The sequence below is a fragment of the Melospiza georgiana genome, chromosome 27 (genome assembly GCF_028018845.1).
Source record: "Melospiza georgiana isolate bMelGeo1 chromosome 27, bMelGeo1.pri, whole genome shotgun sequence".
Lineage (NCBI taxonomy): Eukaryota > Metazoa > Chordata > Aves > Passeriformes > Passerellidae > Melospiza > Melospiza georgiana.
In genome coordinates, this window is record NC_080456.1 from 5,365,853 (window position 1) to 5,383,366 (window position 17,514).

Here is a 17,514-nt window from a genome sequence, read left to right on the forward strand (position 1 = left end):
AGAGACCGACAGGAGGACAGGAACAAACAGACGGACAGGGACCGCGACAGGGGGAGCGCTGCCCCGCACACCCAGGTCCATCACTCACCCGTGTCCGTCACCCACCCGGGTCCATCCCTCACCCGGGTCCATCCCTCACCCCATCTCTGTCCCACACGCCCGGGTCCGAGCCAAGCTCCATCCCCGCCCTGCCCTGCCCGCCTTTTTGGGGAGGAAAGTGAGGGAATGGGGAACGCACTGATGGAGAATGTTATTTATTTGGTACCCGCTGTGATCGGGAGATGGGGAAAGGACAGCACGGAAAGGATATGGAGGGGTTGGAGCGCGTCCAGGGCAGGGAACAGAGCTGGGAAGGGTCCGGAGCAGCTGAAGGAGCTGGAAAAGGGCTCAGCCTGGAGCAAAGGAGGCTCAGGGGGGACCTTGTGGCTCTGCACAGCTCCTGACAGGAGGGGACAGCCAGGGGGATTTGGGATCTGCTCCCGGGAACAGGGACAGGAGGAGAGGGAACGGCCTCAGGGTGGGCTGGGCAGGCTCAGGGTGGGCACCAGCAGGAATTTGCATTAGTAAAGAGATCAAATCCACTCTCACAGGAGCCCAGGAAAGAAAAGCTCCACTTTATAAAACGAGGTTTAATCACACACACACAGAGAACAGGAGCTCCATTAACAGGAGCTCCCACATGGAAACGTGGGCAGGTGCTCAAAGTCCACCCCGCCCTTGTGACAGGCACTGCAGTAACGCAGCCTCGGGTCCAACGACGGGCAGGTGACATTTTCCAGCTCAGAAAGGGCCACGGGAGCCCCTGCAAAGCACGGGAGATGTTCTACCTCAGGGTCACACCCAGGTGCTGCTGGATTTCCTCCCGAAGGTGCAGCTGCATCTCCGCTGCCTCCCGGCTGCCCAAGGCCCTGTCACAGGACTGGAAAGTCACCCTGTAGCAGAGGCTCCTCCGTCCCGTCCCTGGCTGCTGGAAACTGTCCCTCAGCTGGATGGAAACGACCATTTCACCTGACACCCTCCTGGCAAGGGTGTGGAAAGCCACTTCATCAAAGTCCTGCCCGTCAGGAAGCCAGAAGCTGACGTCGTGCACATAGGAAGGTGGGTACAGGGAAAAACTCTTGAAAAGCCTCAACTCTCCCTCAGGGAACTGCCTGAGGAAGCGCCTGTCCCACGTCCAGAGCATTCTCCAGTCCGATATTCCACAGAGCAGCATGGCCAGGAGGTCCAGGTTCAGCGAGGAAGAGACAACCACCAGCTCCTGGCTTTTTAATTCAGCAGGAGCTGCCCTGATAACGCCCACACAGGAGCCTGGGGGCTCTGGCTCTGTCCCCACACAGAGGAAATGCTGAACTTCACCAAGCTGCCTTTCAAAAGCAGCAAAGTCACCGAGCTCAGCTCCAAAACTTGGTTCCTGCAGGCTGATGCTGGGTTTGACACCAGAAGCGTCCTGGTGAAGGGAATTCATGGTGGTTTTAATGTTCTCCACCAACATCTGCACACAGCTGTTCTCCGTGCCCCTGCTCACTGCGAGCACAACCAGCATCTCATGGAAAGCAGGCATGGAGTGGGGAGTGATCCGACATTTCCTAAAAACGGGCCCAGAAAGAACCTGAAGTGTCCCTGGGGAAAAGGCTCCATTTTGTATCATTGCCTGGGCATGAGGCAGGAGGGAAGGCCTAAGGTAAAACTGCTCTGGAGCTGGGCGTCCCTCCTGCCCATTCCCACCTGTGCCCTGGCCAAAATGGGAACACAGAGCTGCATCTGCCAGTGCCTGAGATGTTTTCCCAGTGCCTGGAGCCTCCCCTGGGCTCAGGGTGATGCAGAAGACGTTGGAGTGGCAAACACCCCCGGGGCGACCTTGCTGGAGCAGGGGAAGGCAGGAGCTGATGTCCTGCAGAGGAAAAGATTGGCCGAGCCCTGCACTGAGCTTCTCCTTTATTGTCCTTACTGGATGACTTGAATTCACCTCAAGGAAACCCCTGTGAAAGACAAAAGTGCAAATTACAGACACCATGTGTGATTTCCTTCCTGTGGCCACAATTTGAGTGCAGCAATCCACCCAAAACATTCTTAAGCCAGCAACTAACTGACCGAGCCAAGCCTTTCACCAAAGGTGTTGCACATTTTCAGGGCACTGGTGTTACAATCAAGAATTCACTGCAATTTGCTGGCAAAAAAAAAGGATTTCCCAGTCACCACATCCATTTATCTGACCCCACTGCTGGCCATCCCCACGTTCCTACTGCCAAAGAGAAACCAATTATAAAACTCACCTGTTAATTTTATCCACAAGGACTTGTGGCACTTGAAAAGAAACTTTTTGGCTCCCCAGTTGTGTGTGGCAGCTCATGGATGTGAAACACTGGGGTGCTGTGCTCCGTGTGAAAATGTGGTTCACAGCACCCTCCACACAGAAGGATTTATCCTGACTCCTGAAAATACACAAAACCAGAGCAAATTCACTGCTAATTTCTGATATTTAATGTGTATAATATTTAATATTTAAGTAGGCAGGAGCAGAGGTCTCTGCCAGCACCAATCCCAGCCCTCCTGTCTTTAGGCTGAGATTGATATTTGTTCTGAAACGGATGCTTTTGACCTTTAAAATCCTCAGATAGTCTTATTTTTAGAGGGCGCTTTGGCAGGAAGCTTGCCTTTTAATCCTGGTTATTCTGCTTGGAGATGAACAAGAACTGCAGCTATTTTGGGGGAAATTTCAAGGAAAATTAAAAGGATAATTAAAAGGAAAATATTAAAAGGAAAATGAAAAGGAAAATTAAAAGGAGTTCCTCTTCAGCCAACAAGACACTAAAAGAATATTCTAGCACTGGGGCATTTTAAGAGCACAAACATCAGAATTTCAGTTTGTGATGGTTACCTGTAACCTGTGCATTTGTATCCCTCGATAGTCTCTGCTTTGAAGGGATGAACGTGGCTCAGGATAAAGCCAGCTCCTGCAGCCACAGCCACGATTTGCCAGCTGTTGTGCCACTCCCTCCTGGGCTGATCCGCAGGAGTCCCTCCCTGGCCATTGCAAAGGGCCACGTGGACCTCTCCCTCCTGGGCCAGCACCTCTGCACAGCTGGAAGGGAAGCCAGAGCAGAAAGTCCTGTTAGCACAACCCCAAAAGATCCTGTGAGCACAGCCCCAAAAAATCCTGTGAGCACAGCCCCAAAAAATCCTCTAAGCATAACCCCAAAAAATCCTCTAAGCACAGCCCCAAAAAATCCTGTTAGCACAACTCCAAAAAATGCTGTCAGCACAGCCCCAAAAGATCCTGTTAGCACAACCCCAAAAAATCCTGTTAGCCCAGCCCCAAAAAATCCTCTAAGCATAACCCCAAAAAGTCCTCTAAGCATAACCCCAAAAAATCCTGTGAGCACAACCCCAAAAAATCCTGTTAGCACAACCCCAAAAAATCCTCTAAGCATAACCCCAAAACATCCTCTAAGCACAGCCCCAAATCTCCCAGCGCCCCAAAAACACCTGTAGCGCAGCTGGAAAGCTCTGCCACGGCCGGTAATTAGCACGGCGTTAATTAGGGTTTACTCACCTGTGGAAAAAGCCAGCGAGGAGCTGCCTGTTCTTCACCACCCCAGCCTTCCTCCCACAGTGGGGGAAGTTGAAATAAATGCGATCAAATTCCCGTTCTCCCGGGACAAAGTGCTCCTTCAGCTTGGTGCAGTCCACGGAAAACACAACCTCGGCTCCTGCGACAGCAGAACAAGGCTCGGCTGGCTATCAGGGAGGAAAACTGTAAGGAAAGGTGGGAACGCAAATCCTCCAGGGCCTTTGGAAGTGCGTGAGAGCCGCCTGGAGCACTGGGAATGCCAGGGAGCCCTGTGGGGCTCTCTTTGCTCTCTTTCAAGGCAGCAGAAACTTCTGATAACAGCTGAAACCAGTAGTTTCAGCACAATTTCATCCTGATCAGATTTTAAAGTATTTCTGGGCTATTCCAGTCCCTGCCCTGAGACGCCTGGAGGGGCGGGGGGCTCCCAAGGGACGGGGCGGAGGGGGACAGCGAGGCCAGGGGGTGACACCAGGGTGACAGCGAGGCCAGGAAGGTGACAGGGATACCAGGAGGGTGACACCAGGGTGGCAGCAATGCCAGGAGGGTGACACCAGGGTGACAGGGATGCCATTCTGGGTGGCAGCGATGCCAGCAGGGTGACAGGGATACCAGCAGGGTGACACCAGGGTGGCAGCAATGCCAGGAAGGTGACACCGGGGTGGCAGGAGGGTGACACCCGGGTGATAGCAATGCCACTCTGGGTGACACCAGGGCGACAGCAACGCCAGGGGGTGTGCCAGCGATGCCATCAGGGTGACACCGATGCCAGCAGGGTGCCAGCAGGGCTCCCAGCAGCAGCCCCAGCCCGTCCCCGGGCGCACGCACCGCTGTCCCGCAGACGGCGGATGCTCCGCGCCGCTGCCCCTCTCCCGGCCGCCTCCTCCTCGCTCTCGTAGCAAGTGGCCACCACGTGCGTGCCCGGGGCCCCGCTCAGCGCCGCGGCGAAGGAGAAGTTTCCCTCCCCGAGCAGCAGCACGCGGCGGGGCTGCGGCCCCATGGCCCGGCCGGCAGCGGCGCCCGCAGCCCCGCAGGCACCGGCGCTCGCTCATGACGTGCGGCCGCTCCGCGGGCGCTGCCGGAGCCGGTCCGGCCCCGCGGGCATCCCCCGGCAGCCGCTGCTGCTCCCCGATCGCGCAGAGTCCCCGGAAGGGGAGCGGCACCGGGAGCGGCACCGGGAGCGGCACCGGGCACTGATCGGGGAGCGCTCCCCGCCCGCCGCCGAGCGACAGGAAATGGGAGTTGCTCAAACCACCGGAAAACGGGATGAATCTAAATATCTGAATCTCAATCGCAGACTCGCAGCGTCGCAGAATGGTTCGGGTTCCGAGGGGTATTAAAGCTGAGTTTATACCGGGACACTGCTTAGCCCCGTCCTCAAACGCTTCCAGCATTTCTCTGGGCAGCCTGTGCCCGAGCCTCACCACCCTCACAGCGTTAAGTTTCTTGTTAATATCCAATCTAACCCTGCTCTCTGTCGGGTTGGAGCATTCCCCCTTGCTCTGTCACTCCAGCCCTTTGGGAATAGCCTCTCTCCCACCTTTCCCGGGGGCTCCCATCAGGTACTGCAAGGCCACAATTAATTCACCCTGAAATCTTCTCCTTTCCAGGCTCAACAATCCCAATTCTCTCAGCCTTTCCTCATAACAGAGGAGTTCCAGCCCTATAATCAAATGTTGTACCAAAAATTACAGGTACAGGTAAAGATCAGTTCAAAGCCTCCTTGGAACTGACTTCTACCTGTACCTGTAATTTTTATTCTCTGACAATCTTTGTGCTGCTTCAATTCCCAAAGGGGAGAAGCAGAGACAGAAAAAGTGAAAAGGAGCCATGGAAAGGTGCTGGAAGCATCATCAGGTGTCAGATAATTGCAGACATAATCCAGGTGTAATAAGAAGGTCCCTAATTCCTCAACAGGGTGACACAAGGTAAATTAATTACCCTGCCTCACATATGTGCATGGTGCCTTTGAGGAGGAAGGAAATGATGGTCTGGAATATCTGCAACAGCCAGGCTTGGGTGTCACCTGCTCCATTTGTGTGCCCACAGCTGCCCCACAGGGCAGGGACAGTGTTTCACACAGATAATGACAGAGGGAGGTTTGAAATGGGCCCAGCCCTCCTGCACAGACCCACTGCCACAATTTGTGAGCTCTGTGCTGGCTCCCTGTGGCCTTGAGAGAATCATTTTAAATATTTTAAATGATGTGCAGTGGCCTGGAGAGGTGTTGGGTACTGAGAAAATAGTTACCACACAATGTTCCCGTTCCAGTAATTATAAAAAACCCCTCTAAACTTGTATTTATTGTATGCTAAATGTGAGTTTTCCTTTTCAGCACCCTCGCTGCTTTGGAAACAGCCTGCTCCAGATTACAGGGAAACATCAGAGAGGGAATTTCACTTGTGCAGAACTGGGACACTCTGCGGGATGTGAGGAGCTCCTGGATGATGTTTGTGCCTGGAGATGACAGAGGTGTTTTGTGTCCCTCTCCCCATGCTGGGCTGTGCTCCTGTGCCACCCCAGAACAGGAATTTCAGGTCACTCAGGGAGTGGTTCTGCATTTCAAGTATTCTTGTCTGGCTGACCTCATCCAGTTTATCCCCAGAGAGCTTTCACTCAAAATTCTCATTTCTGGTGCTGATTTGAGCCTGATTTGACAAAACCCCTGTGCTGTAAAACCCATTTCCCTCAGCTGCACTTTCTCTAAATTCTTACTGTTTTACATTTGCTTCCTTTCAATTTTGATTCTTTTAGGATTTGAACAAAAACCTCCTTGATTTCCAGCTGGAACCTCTTTTGTGCAGCCCACTGCCCAGTGCTGCTGCACTCTGGGGCTGCGGGTGGAGAAGGACCCAGAAGGAAGCAGAAAAAGCAGCAGAAGCCCCCAGGAACCAGAGGTGCTGGGATTTCCTTCCAGCACCAAGAGCTGCCACACATGAAAGCCACGTGGGAAAAGTTGTTCCTGCTCTTTCATCTGGGCTGTTTGTAACCTCTGTGTGTGTCTGGGGTTTGTTCTTGCGTGCAGAGGCTGTGCCTGGCCAGACAAGCCCAATTAACACCTGAGCTGAGAGCTAATTAAAACCAGCTAATGGGAAACAGCAGACCTTGGAAATGAGGGGGGATTTGGGGTGTTTGACAGTGACCCTGCATCACAGAGCGCTCATTTTCTTTTTCTCACCTACAGGATGTCCTCCCTGCTCAGCTGAGGGGAGCTGTGATCCCTGCTGACAGAACTTTTGTCTCAGCAGGTGGAAGGAACACAGAAAATAGGCCAGGCCATGACTGAGTCTGGTGATGTGTGCGACAGATCTGTCCTTTTTGAAGATGGGTTTTAGAAATTCACTTCCAGCCATCCACACATCCCTTTCTACCCCTTTGAAGAGAGGTGCTGGGCAGATGAAGATGCCTGAAAAGGGCTTTAGTAGTGGTTTGTATCACTCAGCAATGCTGGCATAAATCAGATTATTGCTGTAGACATCAGATCCTGCTCAGTGTTTGAAGGGCACTAACAGCAGAGTTTCAAAGGGAGGTGATTTGCATCATCAGAAAAAGATGTTTTCCCTCTCTTTGGGTAGATGTGTGTTTATTGCAGCCCTGCAGTTTTCACCTGGAGCTGCTCTGAGCTGGCTGCAGCCCCTGGATGTTTCTCCATTGCATGAATCATTGGAGAGATTTGAGATACAGCTGTTATCAAACCCCCACACTTCAGATGGGTTTCAGTTGGCGTGGAGCTGTTTTACCAGTTTAATCTGCACGGGAGAAACTCTCCTGTTGCTTGTGAAACACTCTGAAATCCTCTGGCAGCATTGAAGGGAGAGAGAGCACAAGGGTGATGAACAAGGAGCTTCTGAGAACCAGATAATCTGTCCTGGGCACGGACATATTTCCTGAAAAATCCTTTTGCTAGGTTTCTTCTCCTCAGAAACCAAATATAAACAATGGTTATCTGCTGCTGTGGAATGCAACAGGTGCATCTGTGATTGGTCTCATGTGGTTGTTTCTAATTAATGGCCAATTACAGTCAGCTGGCTCAGGCTCTCTGGTCAGTCACAAGATTTTATTATCATTCCTTTCTATTCCTTTCAAGCCTTCTGATGAAATCCTTTCTTTTATTCTTTTAGTATAGTTTTAATATATCTATGTAGTATATATAGATATATGTTTAATATATATAAAAATACATGTTTATATGTATTTATATATATTTATCTAGTGTATTAGTATACTATATAGATAAATATATACTAAATCTATATTATATAAATATACAAGAAATATAATAAATATATATTTGTATAGTGTATGTATAATAAATATATATATACACTATACTATATATTTATATATATATAAATATATAGTATATTTATATACTATATATATAAATATATATTATATAGTATATTTAGTATATATATTTATATTTATTTAGTATATATATTTATTTAGTATATATATTTATTTAGTATATTTAGTATATATATATATTTTAGTTGGTTTTTTTTTTCTTTTAATACAATATACTAAAGAATAAAAGAATAAATCAGCCTTCTGAAACATGGAGTCAAGATTCTCATCTCTTCCCTCGTCTTGGCACCCTCAAACAACACCACAGCCTGCCACCCAAAAAAATCGATGTCACCCTGCGCCCTTTATCCACCTTTCTCCACCCAAATCCCGAAACAAACCAATGCGAGCTGCTTCTCCATGGTTTTATTCGTTAGTAAACTTACTCAGCATAAATAACAGCAGCAGCCGTTCAGCACAGCCGGGATGTCCCTGCAGGGGTGGCCTTGGGGACAGCGGCAGAGCAGGCCTCACTTCCTCTGGGCGCCCGCGATGGCGGGCTTGTCCTCGCGGGTGATGGGGATGCTGCGCTCGGGGACGTCGCTCTGCCGGCGGGGTGCACTCACGGTCAGCACCCCGTCCAGGGACAGCGAGGACGTGATGGTCAGGGGGTCCACGTCGTCCGGGATGCGGTACTTCCTGCTGAACTCCCGCGCGATGAACCCGTGCTCGTCCTGTGCGGGAGGGATGGGAGTTTGGACAAGAGTCACGCGTGGGTGGGACCTGGCAGGAAGGTATTTGGGTGGAGAGTCTGAAGGAGGAATAGGGATGGAAGCGAGTTTGGATATAGAGATGGAAGCGAGTTTTGATATAGAAAGGAAAGCAAGTCTTGATATAGAAATGAAAGCAAGCCTTGATATAGAAATGAATGCAAGCCTTGATATAGGAAGGAAAGCAAATTTCGATATAGAAGAAAGGAATTGCTGAGCCATTAATATAGTGCAATGTAATATAGTAATATAATATAGTGTAATATAATATACTATATTATATATTATATCATTATATATCGTCACCCTGTTTTTTTAAGATTTTCTAAGCCTTCTGATGTTGACATTCTTGTAGTGAACTTTCGCACACGCTTTCTGTAAATAACTCATTGTCTTGCATTCCTTTATGGAGAAGGAGAGAGTTGATAAACAGTTGGTTTGACCAGTGTCACTGGAGAGGTGGCACTGTCACCCTCCAATCCGCTGTCACTCTTGTAAAACTATAAATATTGGAGTCAGAAAATAAACTTCCCTTTTTTTCCTTCACCTTGAGAGCAGTAGCGAGCTTGTGTTCTTTCGTGTCCTATAGCGACAATATATAATATATAATGTATAGTAATTATATTATATTATATTATATTATATTATATTATATTATATTATATTATATTATATTATATTATATTATGTAATTATAAGGGTTAGAAACTGATAGCTGGGCCTAGGAGAGGGCGATGCTCTGATTTTTTTTATGTGGCTTGTTACTTAATTTTTAGCTTGTTAGTTAATTTTTAGCTTGTTAGTTAATTTTGGATTGTTAGTTAATTTTTGATAATTAACAATTTTAGATTGCTAGTTACTTTTTAGTTCATTGGACACCTCCCTGCATTCCTGGCCTCTCCCTAGAAAGAGGGGAAGCCCAAAAATGCCCATTTCACAGACGATTTTCCACTTCAGTTCACAGCTCATGCAACATCAGCAATAAACCTCCACCCTCTTGCTGCCCTGTCTGGGATCAGCTTGGAGGGGATTGCTTGGAGCATCTTGATTTAAAATAATGACAAATGTTTGAGATGAGCAGGGGGTTGTTTTGCAGTCCCCAGGGGTGAGGGGGTTTCCTCAGGGTGGATTAAAGCTGGGGGTACCTGGCGCTCCTCGTGCTTGCCGTGGATCTCAATCATGTCCCCGAGCACCTTCACCTTCAGCTCCTCAGGGGAGAAATGCTTCACATCCAGGTTCACATAGAATTTGTCCTTATCCAGTCGCATCTACAAAAAGCAGGAGGTGATTTCAGAAAAGAGTGAAAGCAGGAGGTGATTTCAGAAAAGTGCAAAACAAGAAGGTGACTTCAGAAAAGAGCTAAAGCAAGGAAATTACTTCAGAAAAGAGCAGCTCAGGGTTTCAGCTTAAAAAACAATGCAGCAGGCCAAGACTCAGGCTGGTCTCTACGCACACTCTGAGCTTTATTTTGGGACCTGATGCGAGTGGCTCTGTCCCTTGCTGGCCTTGTGCTAATGCCCATCCCTGCAGCACCTGAGATTCTCCACCTGAATTGGTTAAAACTGACTCTGGATTTAAAGCTGAGCTTTTTATTATGGCTGCTCCACTGGGCAGCCAGACCCTGGGCACTAAATCAAGAGGGGCATTATGCAAGGATTAAAATAATACTTTCACTCCTTCTGCTTGGAATAGCTCCTCAATCTCCTTGTGAATAACAGAGTTGACTTGCAGGACAGGCAAAAGCCTCTTGGCTCAGCCCTTGGAGGGAGGAGGCGTCTGCTCCATGATCCTCTGGGTCCTGGATCTTGTTAAAATTCTGTTTGTCGGGGCAGTGATTGTTTGAAAAAGGCCCCTTTTCCCTCAGCAGTGCTTGGCATAAGGACCCCACTGCCCCTGTGCTCTTCACTTCTCAGGTGGGAGTGGGATTGAAGGTTTGGTGCAGCAGACTGGGAAATGGGGGAAATTAGAGAAATTAGGGAAATTAGAGACATTGGGGAAATGAGGGAAATTAGAGAAATTAGGGAAATTGGGTTTCCTCCTTTCCTCTGCCTGCTCCTAGGGTGACCTGCCATGCCTGCTGAGCTCTGTCCCCATCGCTATGGCCACACTTGCTCCATCCCAAACAATGCAGAGGCAGCACCTTTCCCCCCCAGCCTTTTTCCTAACAAACCCCACCTAGGAGCATCCTCCACGCTCCCAGCTCTCCTGGGCCCCTGGCAGAGCCCAGAAGGAGCCCCAAGAAGCAAAGATTACCTCGGAGAGTCCTGTCTCTAGCCAACTGGGCATCCGAAGGATGGGCGATCTCATCAGGAAGGGGCTGAAGCTGGGGGAAACGGGGAGCAGCTCCGACTCGGGCAGGTGCTCCCCGAAAATCTGGTCAAAGATGCGGCTGGGTGCCAACCAGGAGAAGAAAGGTCTGCGGATCAGGGGGTTGTGGATGGTGATATCCATTGGAGAGCGCTGGAGGAGCCTGGCAAACAACTGTGCTGCCGTGCTGGGAGCGGGGACAGCTTTATAGGCGCGCAGCTGGCCTGGCCTTCCACCCCCCCGAGGCCTCTTGAACAGTGGTGTCAGGGATTTTATTGTCCCACTCCTGGGCCGGGCCCTTCGGCGGTGCCCGGCCGCTGTCTGAGGGATTTGAGCGCGCTGCTGAGGAGGAGGAGGAGGAGGGGGCAGGGGACGGGAGGAAGAGGAGCCCAATGGGGCGGCGAGGAGCTGGAGTGGCCGTGCCCGCCCTGCTGCCCACGTGCTGTTTACCCACGGCGCTGGGCAGGCTTGGCCCCTGGTCCAGCTGCCCGGGATGCCAGGGGATCAATGCAGCTCCTATCTTTGGATGGCAGGAGCAGCACAAGGGGCCCTTGTTTGCTCCCAGGAGCTCAGCATCCCCCAGCAGGGCTCAGCCTGGCCCAGCAGCAAAGGCAGCCCCGAAGTCAGGGCAAGGGAAGGTGCCAGGAGGGCTCTGCTGGGCCCCTGGCACTGCGGCTGCAGAGTGAGGCATTCCTGTAGTTAAGTTTTGTAACAACGGTTTTTCAGGCCATAGATCTCGGAGAGAGGCCGAGTAGGAATTTGTGATAGGATTTGTTTTATTTTTAGGGTTGTGTTTTGTTTTGGGGGGGTTGGCATCCAACCCCTCCCCTTGTTATGGGATGTTGGGGTTGGTTGTAGCGGCTGTTGCAGGGTGTGGTGAGAATAAAGGAGGGATCTCTCCACCAACACCTCTGGTCTTTTGCTTGGTCTTTTTCTCACATTTTTCTGGAGGGAAGAGCCCCAGGCTGTGACCCCAGAGAGAACCTGGGCATGGCCAAGGCCTCCAGGGTGCTGCAGAACACCCCTGCCCCTGCACTCACCTGCTTTCCTGCAGCTCTCCCCCCAACAATTCACACACTTGCTTTAGTTCCTGCCTCACCCGTGAACCCATATCTCAGGAATGGGTTCAGCCTAGCTTCTGTTGAAGGGCAAGAGCTTCTCTGCCTGTGAGAGCTCACAATTTAAACACAATTTCTGGCTCAGAGGTGCTGCCAGCTCTGCCAGCCCTTTGCCAAAGGCTCTGAGCCTCTTCCCCTCGGCTTGCCTGCAAGAATAGGAGCAGGATTTGCTCTGTGCAGCAGTCCGGGCCATAAATACCCTCTCCAAGTCCCCATTACATCAGCAGCACTGCACCTGCTCTCCCGCACTGCAGGGCTGGAGGCAGTCTCTGGTTTCGGGCTGTGCAGAGCTCAGCACCAGCAGCCCACCAGCCCTGCCCAGTAAAGCTGGACTTGGGCAGGTTCAGAGCCTGGCTTGGCTGGTGAGGGCTGGCACCAGCATTTCCCCGTGGCATTGTGCCAAAGCCTGGCCAAGGGAAGAGCCTGGGCAGCCAGCAGGGCTCAGGATGGGAAGGGGACAGCAGTGGGACCCTGCTGCACTCCTGCAGCCCTTCCCTGCTAAATGAACAGGAGATTTGAGCTCAGCTCCTGGGACAATCAGGCTCCTCATGTAGGGAACAGGAGGGGTTTGAGCCCCAAGCTCGCAGTGGGCACTGGGTGTGGGCAGTGGCTTCATCACATGAGCTGAACAATCTCATCCATCTTTTGGAAAGAGTCGCTGCCTTTAGCCTACGTTTACTTCCACACTTTGTGGCTCCCCACTCCCTCAAAGCCTCATCCCTGAGGAGCCAGGAGGGCCTCCAGAAGATGAAGAGCTCATTCCTCCTGCTCTGCAGCTGTGGCTGGTACTAGCAAAGCCCATCATTCTCCTATGAGTGCTGTCCAACCATGTGGCTGCCAGAGATAAGCAGATTCCTTTTGGATCTGATGGAATCTTTTGGAAAACAGCACCTTACAAACCACTCCGTGTGTCTCAGCCACCCACAGGGCCACCAGTTCCAGTTCAGGGACACCCTGAGCTGCCCCAACGAGCCCTTGCTTTGGAGCAGCAGCACCTGGGGTCTGTCCTGCCCCTGAATCTGGGCTGCCCACCCACCCCCTGCTCCAGGAGGGACCCTCAGAGGGTCCCCAAGGTGTCCCCTGCCCTCCCTGCAGGAATGCAGTGAGAAGCTGCCCTGGCCCGGCGTCCTGGGGCCTGTGTGGGGCTATTTTGGTCCATCTTTTTTATCACTCACTCACTCACTCACTCCCTCCTCCCTTTGGAATCCACCCAGCTGGAGCCTTGCAGCCTGCAGCCCTGCTCGGAGAGGCAGCAAGGGCTGGGGAGGCAGGAAGGAAAAAAGGGAAGAAGGAAGGAAAGAAGGGAAGAAGGAAGGAAAGAAGGAAGGAAAGGAGGAAGGAAAAAGGAAGGAAAAAGGAAGGAAAAAGGAAGGAAAAAGGAAGGAAAAAGGACGGTATCTGTGCTGGACACGCCATGGCCACCCGCACCGTGCCCCACGCCTACCCCATGAGCTCTGAGTATGAATTTGCCAACCCCAGCAAGATCTACGACCAGAACTTTGGAGAAGGTAAGGAAGGGAGTGGGATCCTCCCCTCTCTTTGCACCTTTCTCCCCTCGGCTGCTGCAGGGCTGGGGGATTCCCTCTGGGCAGCTCGAGCTCCAGAGGGGGAAGCTGGAGCTGAGGAATTTTGAGAGGAGGAATCTGGATCAGATCAGGGGGGAACAGCCAGGGAAAAACCAGGGAATAGCCAGGGGAAAAAAACAGGGAAAAACCAGGGAATAGCCAGGGAAAAACAGGGAAAAAATAGGGAATAACCAGGGAATATCCAGAGAACGGCCAGGGAACAACCAGGCAATAACCTGGGGATAGCCAGGAAATAGCCAGGGAAGGACCAGGGAAAAAACAGGGACTAGCCAAGGAATAGTGAGGGAATAGCCAGGGAAAAACAGGGGAAAAGCACGGAATATTTAGGGAATAGATAGAAAATATCCAGGGAAAAAACAGGGAATAGTGAGGGAATACCCAGGGAAAAAACAGGGAAAAAAAACAGGGAATAGCCAGGGAAAAAACAGGGGAAAAAACAGGGAATGACCAGGGAATAGCCAGGGAAAAAACAGGAGAAAAAACAGGGAATGACCAGGGAATAGCCAGGGTCTGTCTCTTCATGTCCACTTCCCCATCCATGCCCGGTGCTGCCCGTCCCTCCCTCCCTGATGCCAGCCATGCTCTGGCATTCGTGCACATGCTGTGAAAACATGGAGCTAAAGCGCCAGGGGAGGGGGGGGGAAGCTTTTCCAGCCAGGGGGATGTGGAGAAAAGCTGAGCTGGGGCGTTCAGCACAAAGCTGGGCAGTGCTGGCCAGGGGGAAGGAATGTGGGCAGCAGCAGAACCATTCAGCACCGGCACAGCAGCGTGAAAAGGCAAAAAGCTCCAAGGAAAGCCCTGTGGACAATGGCACACAAAAGGCCTTTAGTCCTTCACCATCAGCACTTTCCATGCCCATCCCTGGCCGTGGGCTCTGCTCTGCTGAGCTCCCAGAGCACCCAGCGGGCCCTCCCAGTGCGCCCAACATGAGAAGCTGGATGCCAGCCCCAGCCTGGGCAGCGCATGGCACGCAGCAGCTGGCAGGGACGCGGCTCTGGGTGGGTTTTAGGGGCACAAAGGTGGGAACTGCGGCAGGCTCCACCCCTGCTCGGGGATGGGACGAAGCCAAGGTGTGCCCCAGGTGCCACTCTGCTCCTGCCCGCTGCTGCAGCCCCGCACTCCCCGCGGGCTCTCCTCTGCAGGTGTTTCCCCGTCGGAGATTTTAGCCCCTGCCCTGTACCACGGCTACTACATCCGGCCCCGCATCAACAAGCAGCTGGAGAGGGGCACCTCGGAGGTGTGCCTGAACCAGCACAAGTTCCAGGTGTTCCTGGACGTCTGCCAGTTCCTGCCCGACGAGCTGAGCGTCCGCACCGTGGACAACCTGCTGGAGGTGGCGGGGCAGCACCCGCAGAGGGCCGACCGCCACGGCTTCGTCGCCAGGGAGTTCACCAGGACCTACATCCTGCCCCTGGACGTGGACCCGCTGCTCGTCAGGGCCAGCCTGTCCCACGATGGCATCCTGAGCATCGTGGCTCCCCGCACGGGCAGGGAGGTGAAGGCCAGGGTCAACGAGGTGGAGATAACCCGGCAGGAGCAGCCCCTGGGCAAGGAGGAACGGGCCGAGGAGGGAAAGGAGAAGGACGAGTCCTAAAGGCTGCAGATTTGGGAAGGGATATTTGGGGATAGGGATGGGGAATGTGCAGTGCCAGAGCCCTGTTTGTCACCATCGGTGCTTGGCAGCCACACTGAGGGCTGGCAACTAAAGGGACTTGGAACTGGAAATAAGTGGGGCTGAAGTGTGAGTGTGAGTGTGAGTGTGAGTGTGAGTGTGAGTGTGAGTGTGAGTGTGATGCAAGTTGTTTTCTAGGTCAGGTGAGCGTGCAGGGAGCTCTGCCCTCACCCAGGGTCACTCCTGCCCTTAGCTGTGAGGCTGTGACTCCATGGACTGAGCTCCAGCCCAGAAGGGCGCTGGGGAGGGACAAAAGGGGATCCCAGTGCCTGGATTCTGAGATTCCTGCCTGTGCAAGGCGGGTGTCGGTCTGTCAAAGTGCCTGCAGCAACCTGGAGGAGAGAGGAATAAATCTGCCTCTGCTCTTCTCTTGTTTGCCTTGGACTGTGCTGCTCCTGCGCAGCAGGACGGGTGGGCAGTGGCACCCACCTCTGGAAGTGGCACCAGTGGGGACATGGAGGGGCTGTGGCCGCCCCTGTGCCTCACCCGAGCCCAGAGTGAGGTGAGCTCCAGGACACAAAGGTGAGGAGGAGTGATGAGCCCTTGGAAGGTCCCTGAGCACCTCCAGAGCTGCAGCTGGAGTCAGCCCAATTAACGGGGCACAAATTAGTGCCCAGCACAGCCTGTGCCAGCTCAGCCCTTTGGTGATGGGGCATCCTGCCCGCCCAGCCCTTTTGGGAGGGCTGAACCCAAAACACCCAAGGGAGAGGCCCTGCTCAGCCCCCAGATGCCTGGCTGGGGAGGCAGGGAGGGGCTGCAGTGGCCCCTTTGGCAGCCACTGTGAGCAATGTCCCCGAGATGGGCACAGGGATCGTGTGTGAGCTGCTGGCAGCGGCTGCCCCGGGGCTCAGCAGGTGGCACTTGCCACCCTTGTGTCATCAGGGCCAGCCAGGCACACAGAACGCTGTGTCAGTGCCTAAATTTGGGGCTGCCTGGCATGCCCGAGCGCAGCTCTCCCAACAGAGAGGAGGGGAGGCTCCAAAATCCTGGGGGATGTGAATTCCCCCTCTCCCTGTGGCTGTGCCCACCCCACTCTGGGGCAGGAATGCCAGAGGCAAGAATGCCCAGGGGCAGCAATGCCAGGGGCAGCAATGCCCAGGGTAGGAATGCTCAGGGTAGGAATGCTCAGGGTAGGAATGCCAGGGGCAGCAATGCCCAGGGTAGGAATGCCCAGGGTAGGAATGCCAGGGGCAGCAATGCCCAGGGTAGGAATGCCAGGGGCAGCAATCAATGCCCCCTCAGGCCCCCAGCACATCCCCTGGGACGGCAGCACGGATATCAGGCTGATTTTTGTCCCCTGCCAGGCCAAGAGCAGGGCACTGCCCAGCTATTTTCAGCTCCCTTCTGCTCCGCAGGGCGCTGCCAGCCCTGGGATCAGTCAGATGAGGAGCAGCCCTGCCAGGCTCAGGGGGCACAGAGAGGGCACTGAGTGCAGAGCAGGTGCCAACAGTGCCCGACCTCCTGTCCTGAGCCCTGAGGTAAAAGCAGATAAAGTGTCAAAATAAAAAATCACCTCAGGGCGCTTGTGCCAGTGTCACAGCAGTGTCACCGTGCAGGACAGGGCTGGCAGTGCCCGGTGTCCCTGTGCAGCACAGGGCTGGCAGTGCCCGGTGTCACAGCCCCGTCACTGTACAGGACAGGGCTGGCAGTGCCCAGTGTCACAGCGGTGTCACCGTGCAGCACAGGGCTGGCAGTGCCCGGTGTCACTGTGCAGGACAGGGCTGGCAGTGCCCAGTGTCACAGCGGTGTCACCATGCAGCACAGGGCTGGCAGTGCCCGGTGTCACAGCCCCGTCTCCGTGCAGCACAGGGCTGGCAGTGCCCGATGTCACAGCCCCGTCTCCGTGCAGCACAGGGCTGGCAGTGCCCGGTGTCACTGTACAGGACAGGGTGTCACAGCCCTGTCAGAGTGCAGGACAGGGCTGGCAGTGCCCGGTGTCACAGCCCCGTCTCCGTGCAGCACAGGGCTGGCAGTGCCCGGTGTCACAGCGGTGCCACTGTACAGGACAGGGTGTCACAGCAGTGTCACAGTGCAGCACAGGGCTGGCAGTGCCCGATGTCACAGCGGTGTCACAGTGCAGCACAGGGCTGGCAGTGCCCAGTGTCACAGCAGTGTCACTGTACAGCACAGGGCTGGCAGTGCCCGGTCTCACAGCCCTGTCACAGTGCAGCACAGGGCTGGCAGTGCCCAGTGTCACAGCAGTGTC

The 17,514-nt window shown here is 53.3% G+C and overlaps 3 protein-coding genes across 3 annotated transcripts; 1 reads left to right on the forward strand and 2 right to left on the reverse strand.

The window, feature by feature from the left end:
• Positions 1-594: 594 nt before the first annotated feature.
• FDXACB1 (ferredoxin-fold anticodon binding domain containing 1) lies at positions 595-4,581 on the reverse strand. The gene is made up of 5 exons (XM_058041224.1): positions 4,397-4,581; positions 3,554-3,710; positions 2,879-3,082; positions 2,274-2,432; positions 595-1,979 (listed from the first exon to the last, which is right to left on the reverse strand). The coding sequence occupies exons 1-5, from the start codon at positions 4,566-4,568 to the stop codon at positions 824-826; spliced, it is 1,848 nt and encodes a 615-aa protein (XP_057897207.1). The 5' UTR covers positions 4,569-4,581; the 3' UTR covers positions 595-823.
• Positions 4,582-8,268: 3,687 nt separating this feature from the next.
• On the reverse strand, positions 8,269-11,209 carry CRYAB (crystallin alpha B). The gene is made up of 3 exons (XM_058041225.1): positions 10,879-11,209; positions 9,771-9,893; positions 8,269-8,589 (listed from the first exon to the last, which is right to left on the reverse strand). The coding sequence occupies exons 1-3, from the start codon at positions 11,074-11,076 to the stop codon at positions 8,386-8,388; spliced, it is 525 nt and encodes a 174-aa protein (XP_057897208.1). The 5' UTR covers positions 11,077-11,209; the 3' UTR covers positions 8,269-8,385.
• A 2,255-nt stretch (positions 11,210-13,464) lies between these two features.
• HSPB2 (heat shock protein family B (small) member 2) lies at positions 13,465-15,230 on the forward strand. The gene is made up of 2 exons (XM_058041342.1): positions 13,465-13,558; positions 14,779-15,230. The coding sequence occupies exons 1-2, from the start codon at positions 13,465-13,467 to the stop codon at positions 15,228-15,230; spliced, it is 546 nt and encodes a 181-aa protein (XP_057897325.1).
• The last annotated feature ends 2,284 nt before the right edge of the window (positions 15,231-17,514 follow it).

Excerpts from the sequence above, each read along its gene's own strand:
- FDXACB1 (XM_058041224.1), bottom strand. The coding sequence starts at position 4,568 with ATGGGGCCGCAGCCCCGCCGCGTGCTGCTGCTCGGGGAGGGAAACTTC. Across the intron at positions 3,711-4,396 it reads CCGCCGTCTGCGGGACAGCG|GAGCCGAGGTTGTGTTTTCC; the intron begins GTGCGTGCGCCC and ends CTGCTGTCGCAG. Across the intron at positions 1,980-2,273 it reads CTTGTGGATAAAATTAACAG|GGGTTTCCTTGAGGTGAATT; the intron begins GTGAGTTTTATA and ends TGTCTTTCACAG.
- CRYAB (XM_058041225.1), bottom strand. The coding sequence starts at position 11,076 with ATGGATATCACCATCCACAACCCCCTGATCCGCAGACCTTTCTTCTCC. Across the intron at positions 9,894-10,878 it reads TAGAGACAGGACTCTCCGAG|ATGCGACTGGATAAGGACAA; the intron begins GTAATCTTTGCT and ends TGCTTTTTGTAG. Across the intron at positions 8,590-9,770 it reads GCAAGCACGAGGAGCGCCAG|GACGAGCACGGGTTCATCGC; the intron begins GTACCCCCAGCT and ends CCTCCCGCACAG.
- HSPB2 (XM_058041342.1), top strand. The coding sequence starts at position 13,465 with ATGGCCACCCGCACCGTGCCCCACGCCTACCCCATGAGCTCTGAGTAT. Across the intron at positions 13,559-14,778 it reads CGACCAGAACTTTGGAGAAG|GTGTTTCCCCGTCGGAGATT; the intron begins GTAAGGAAGGGA and ends TCTCCTCTGCAG.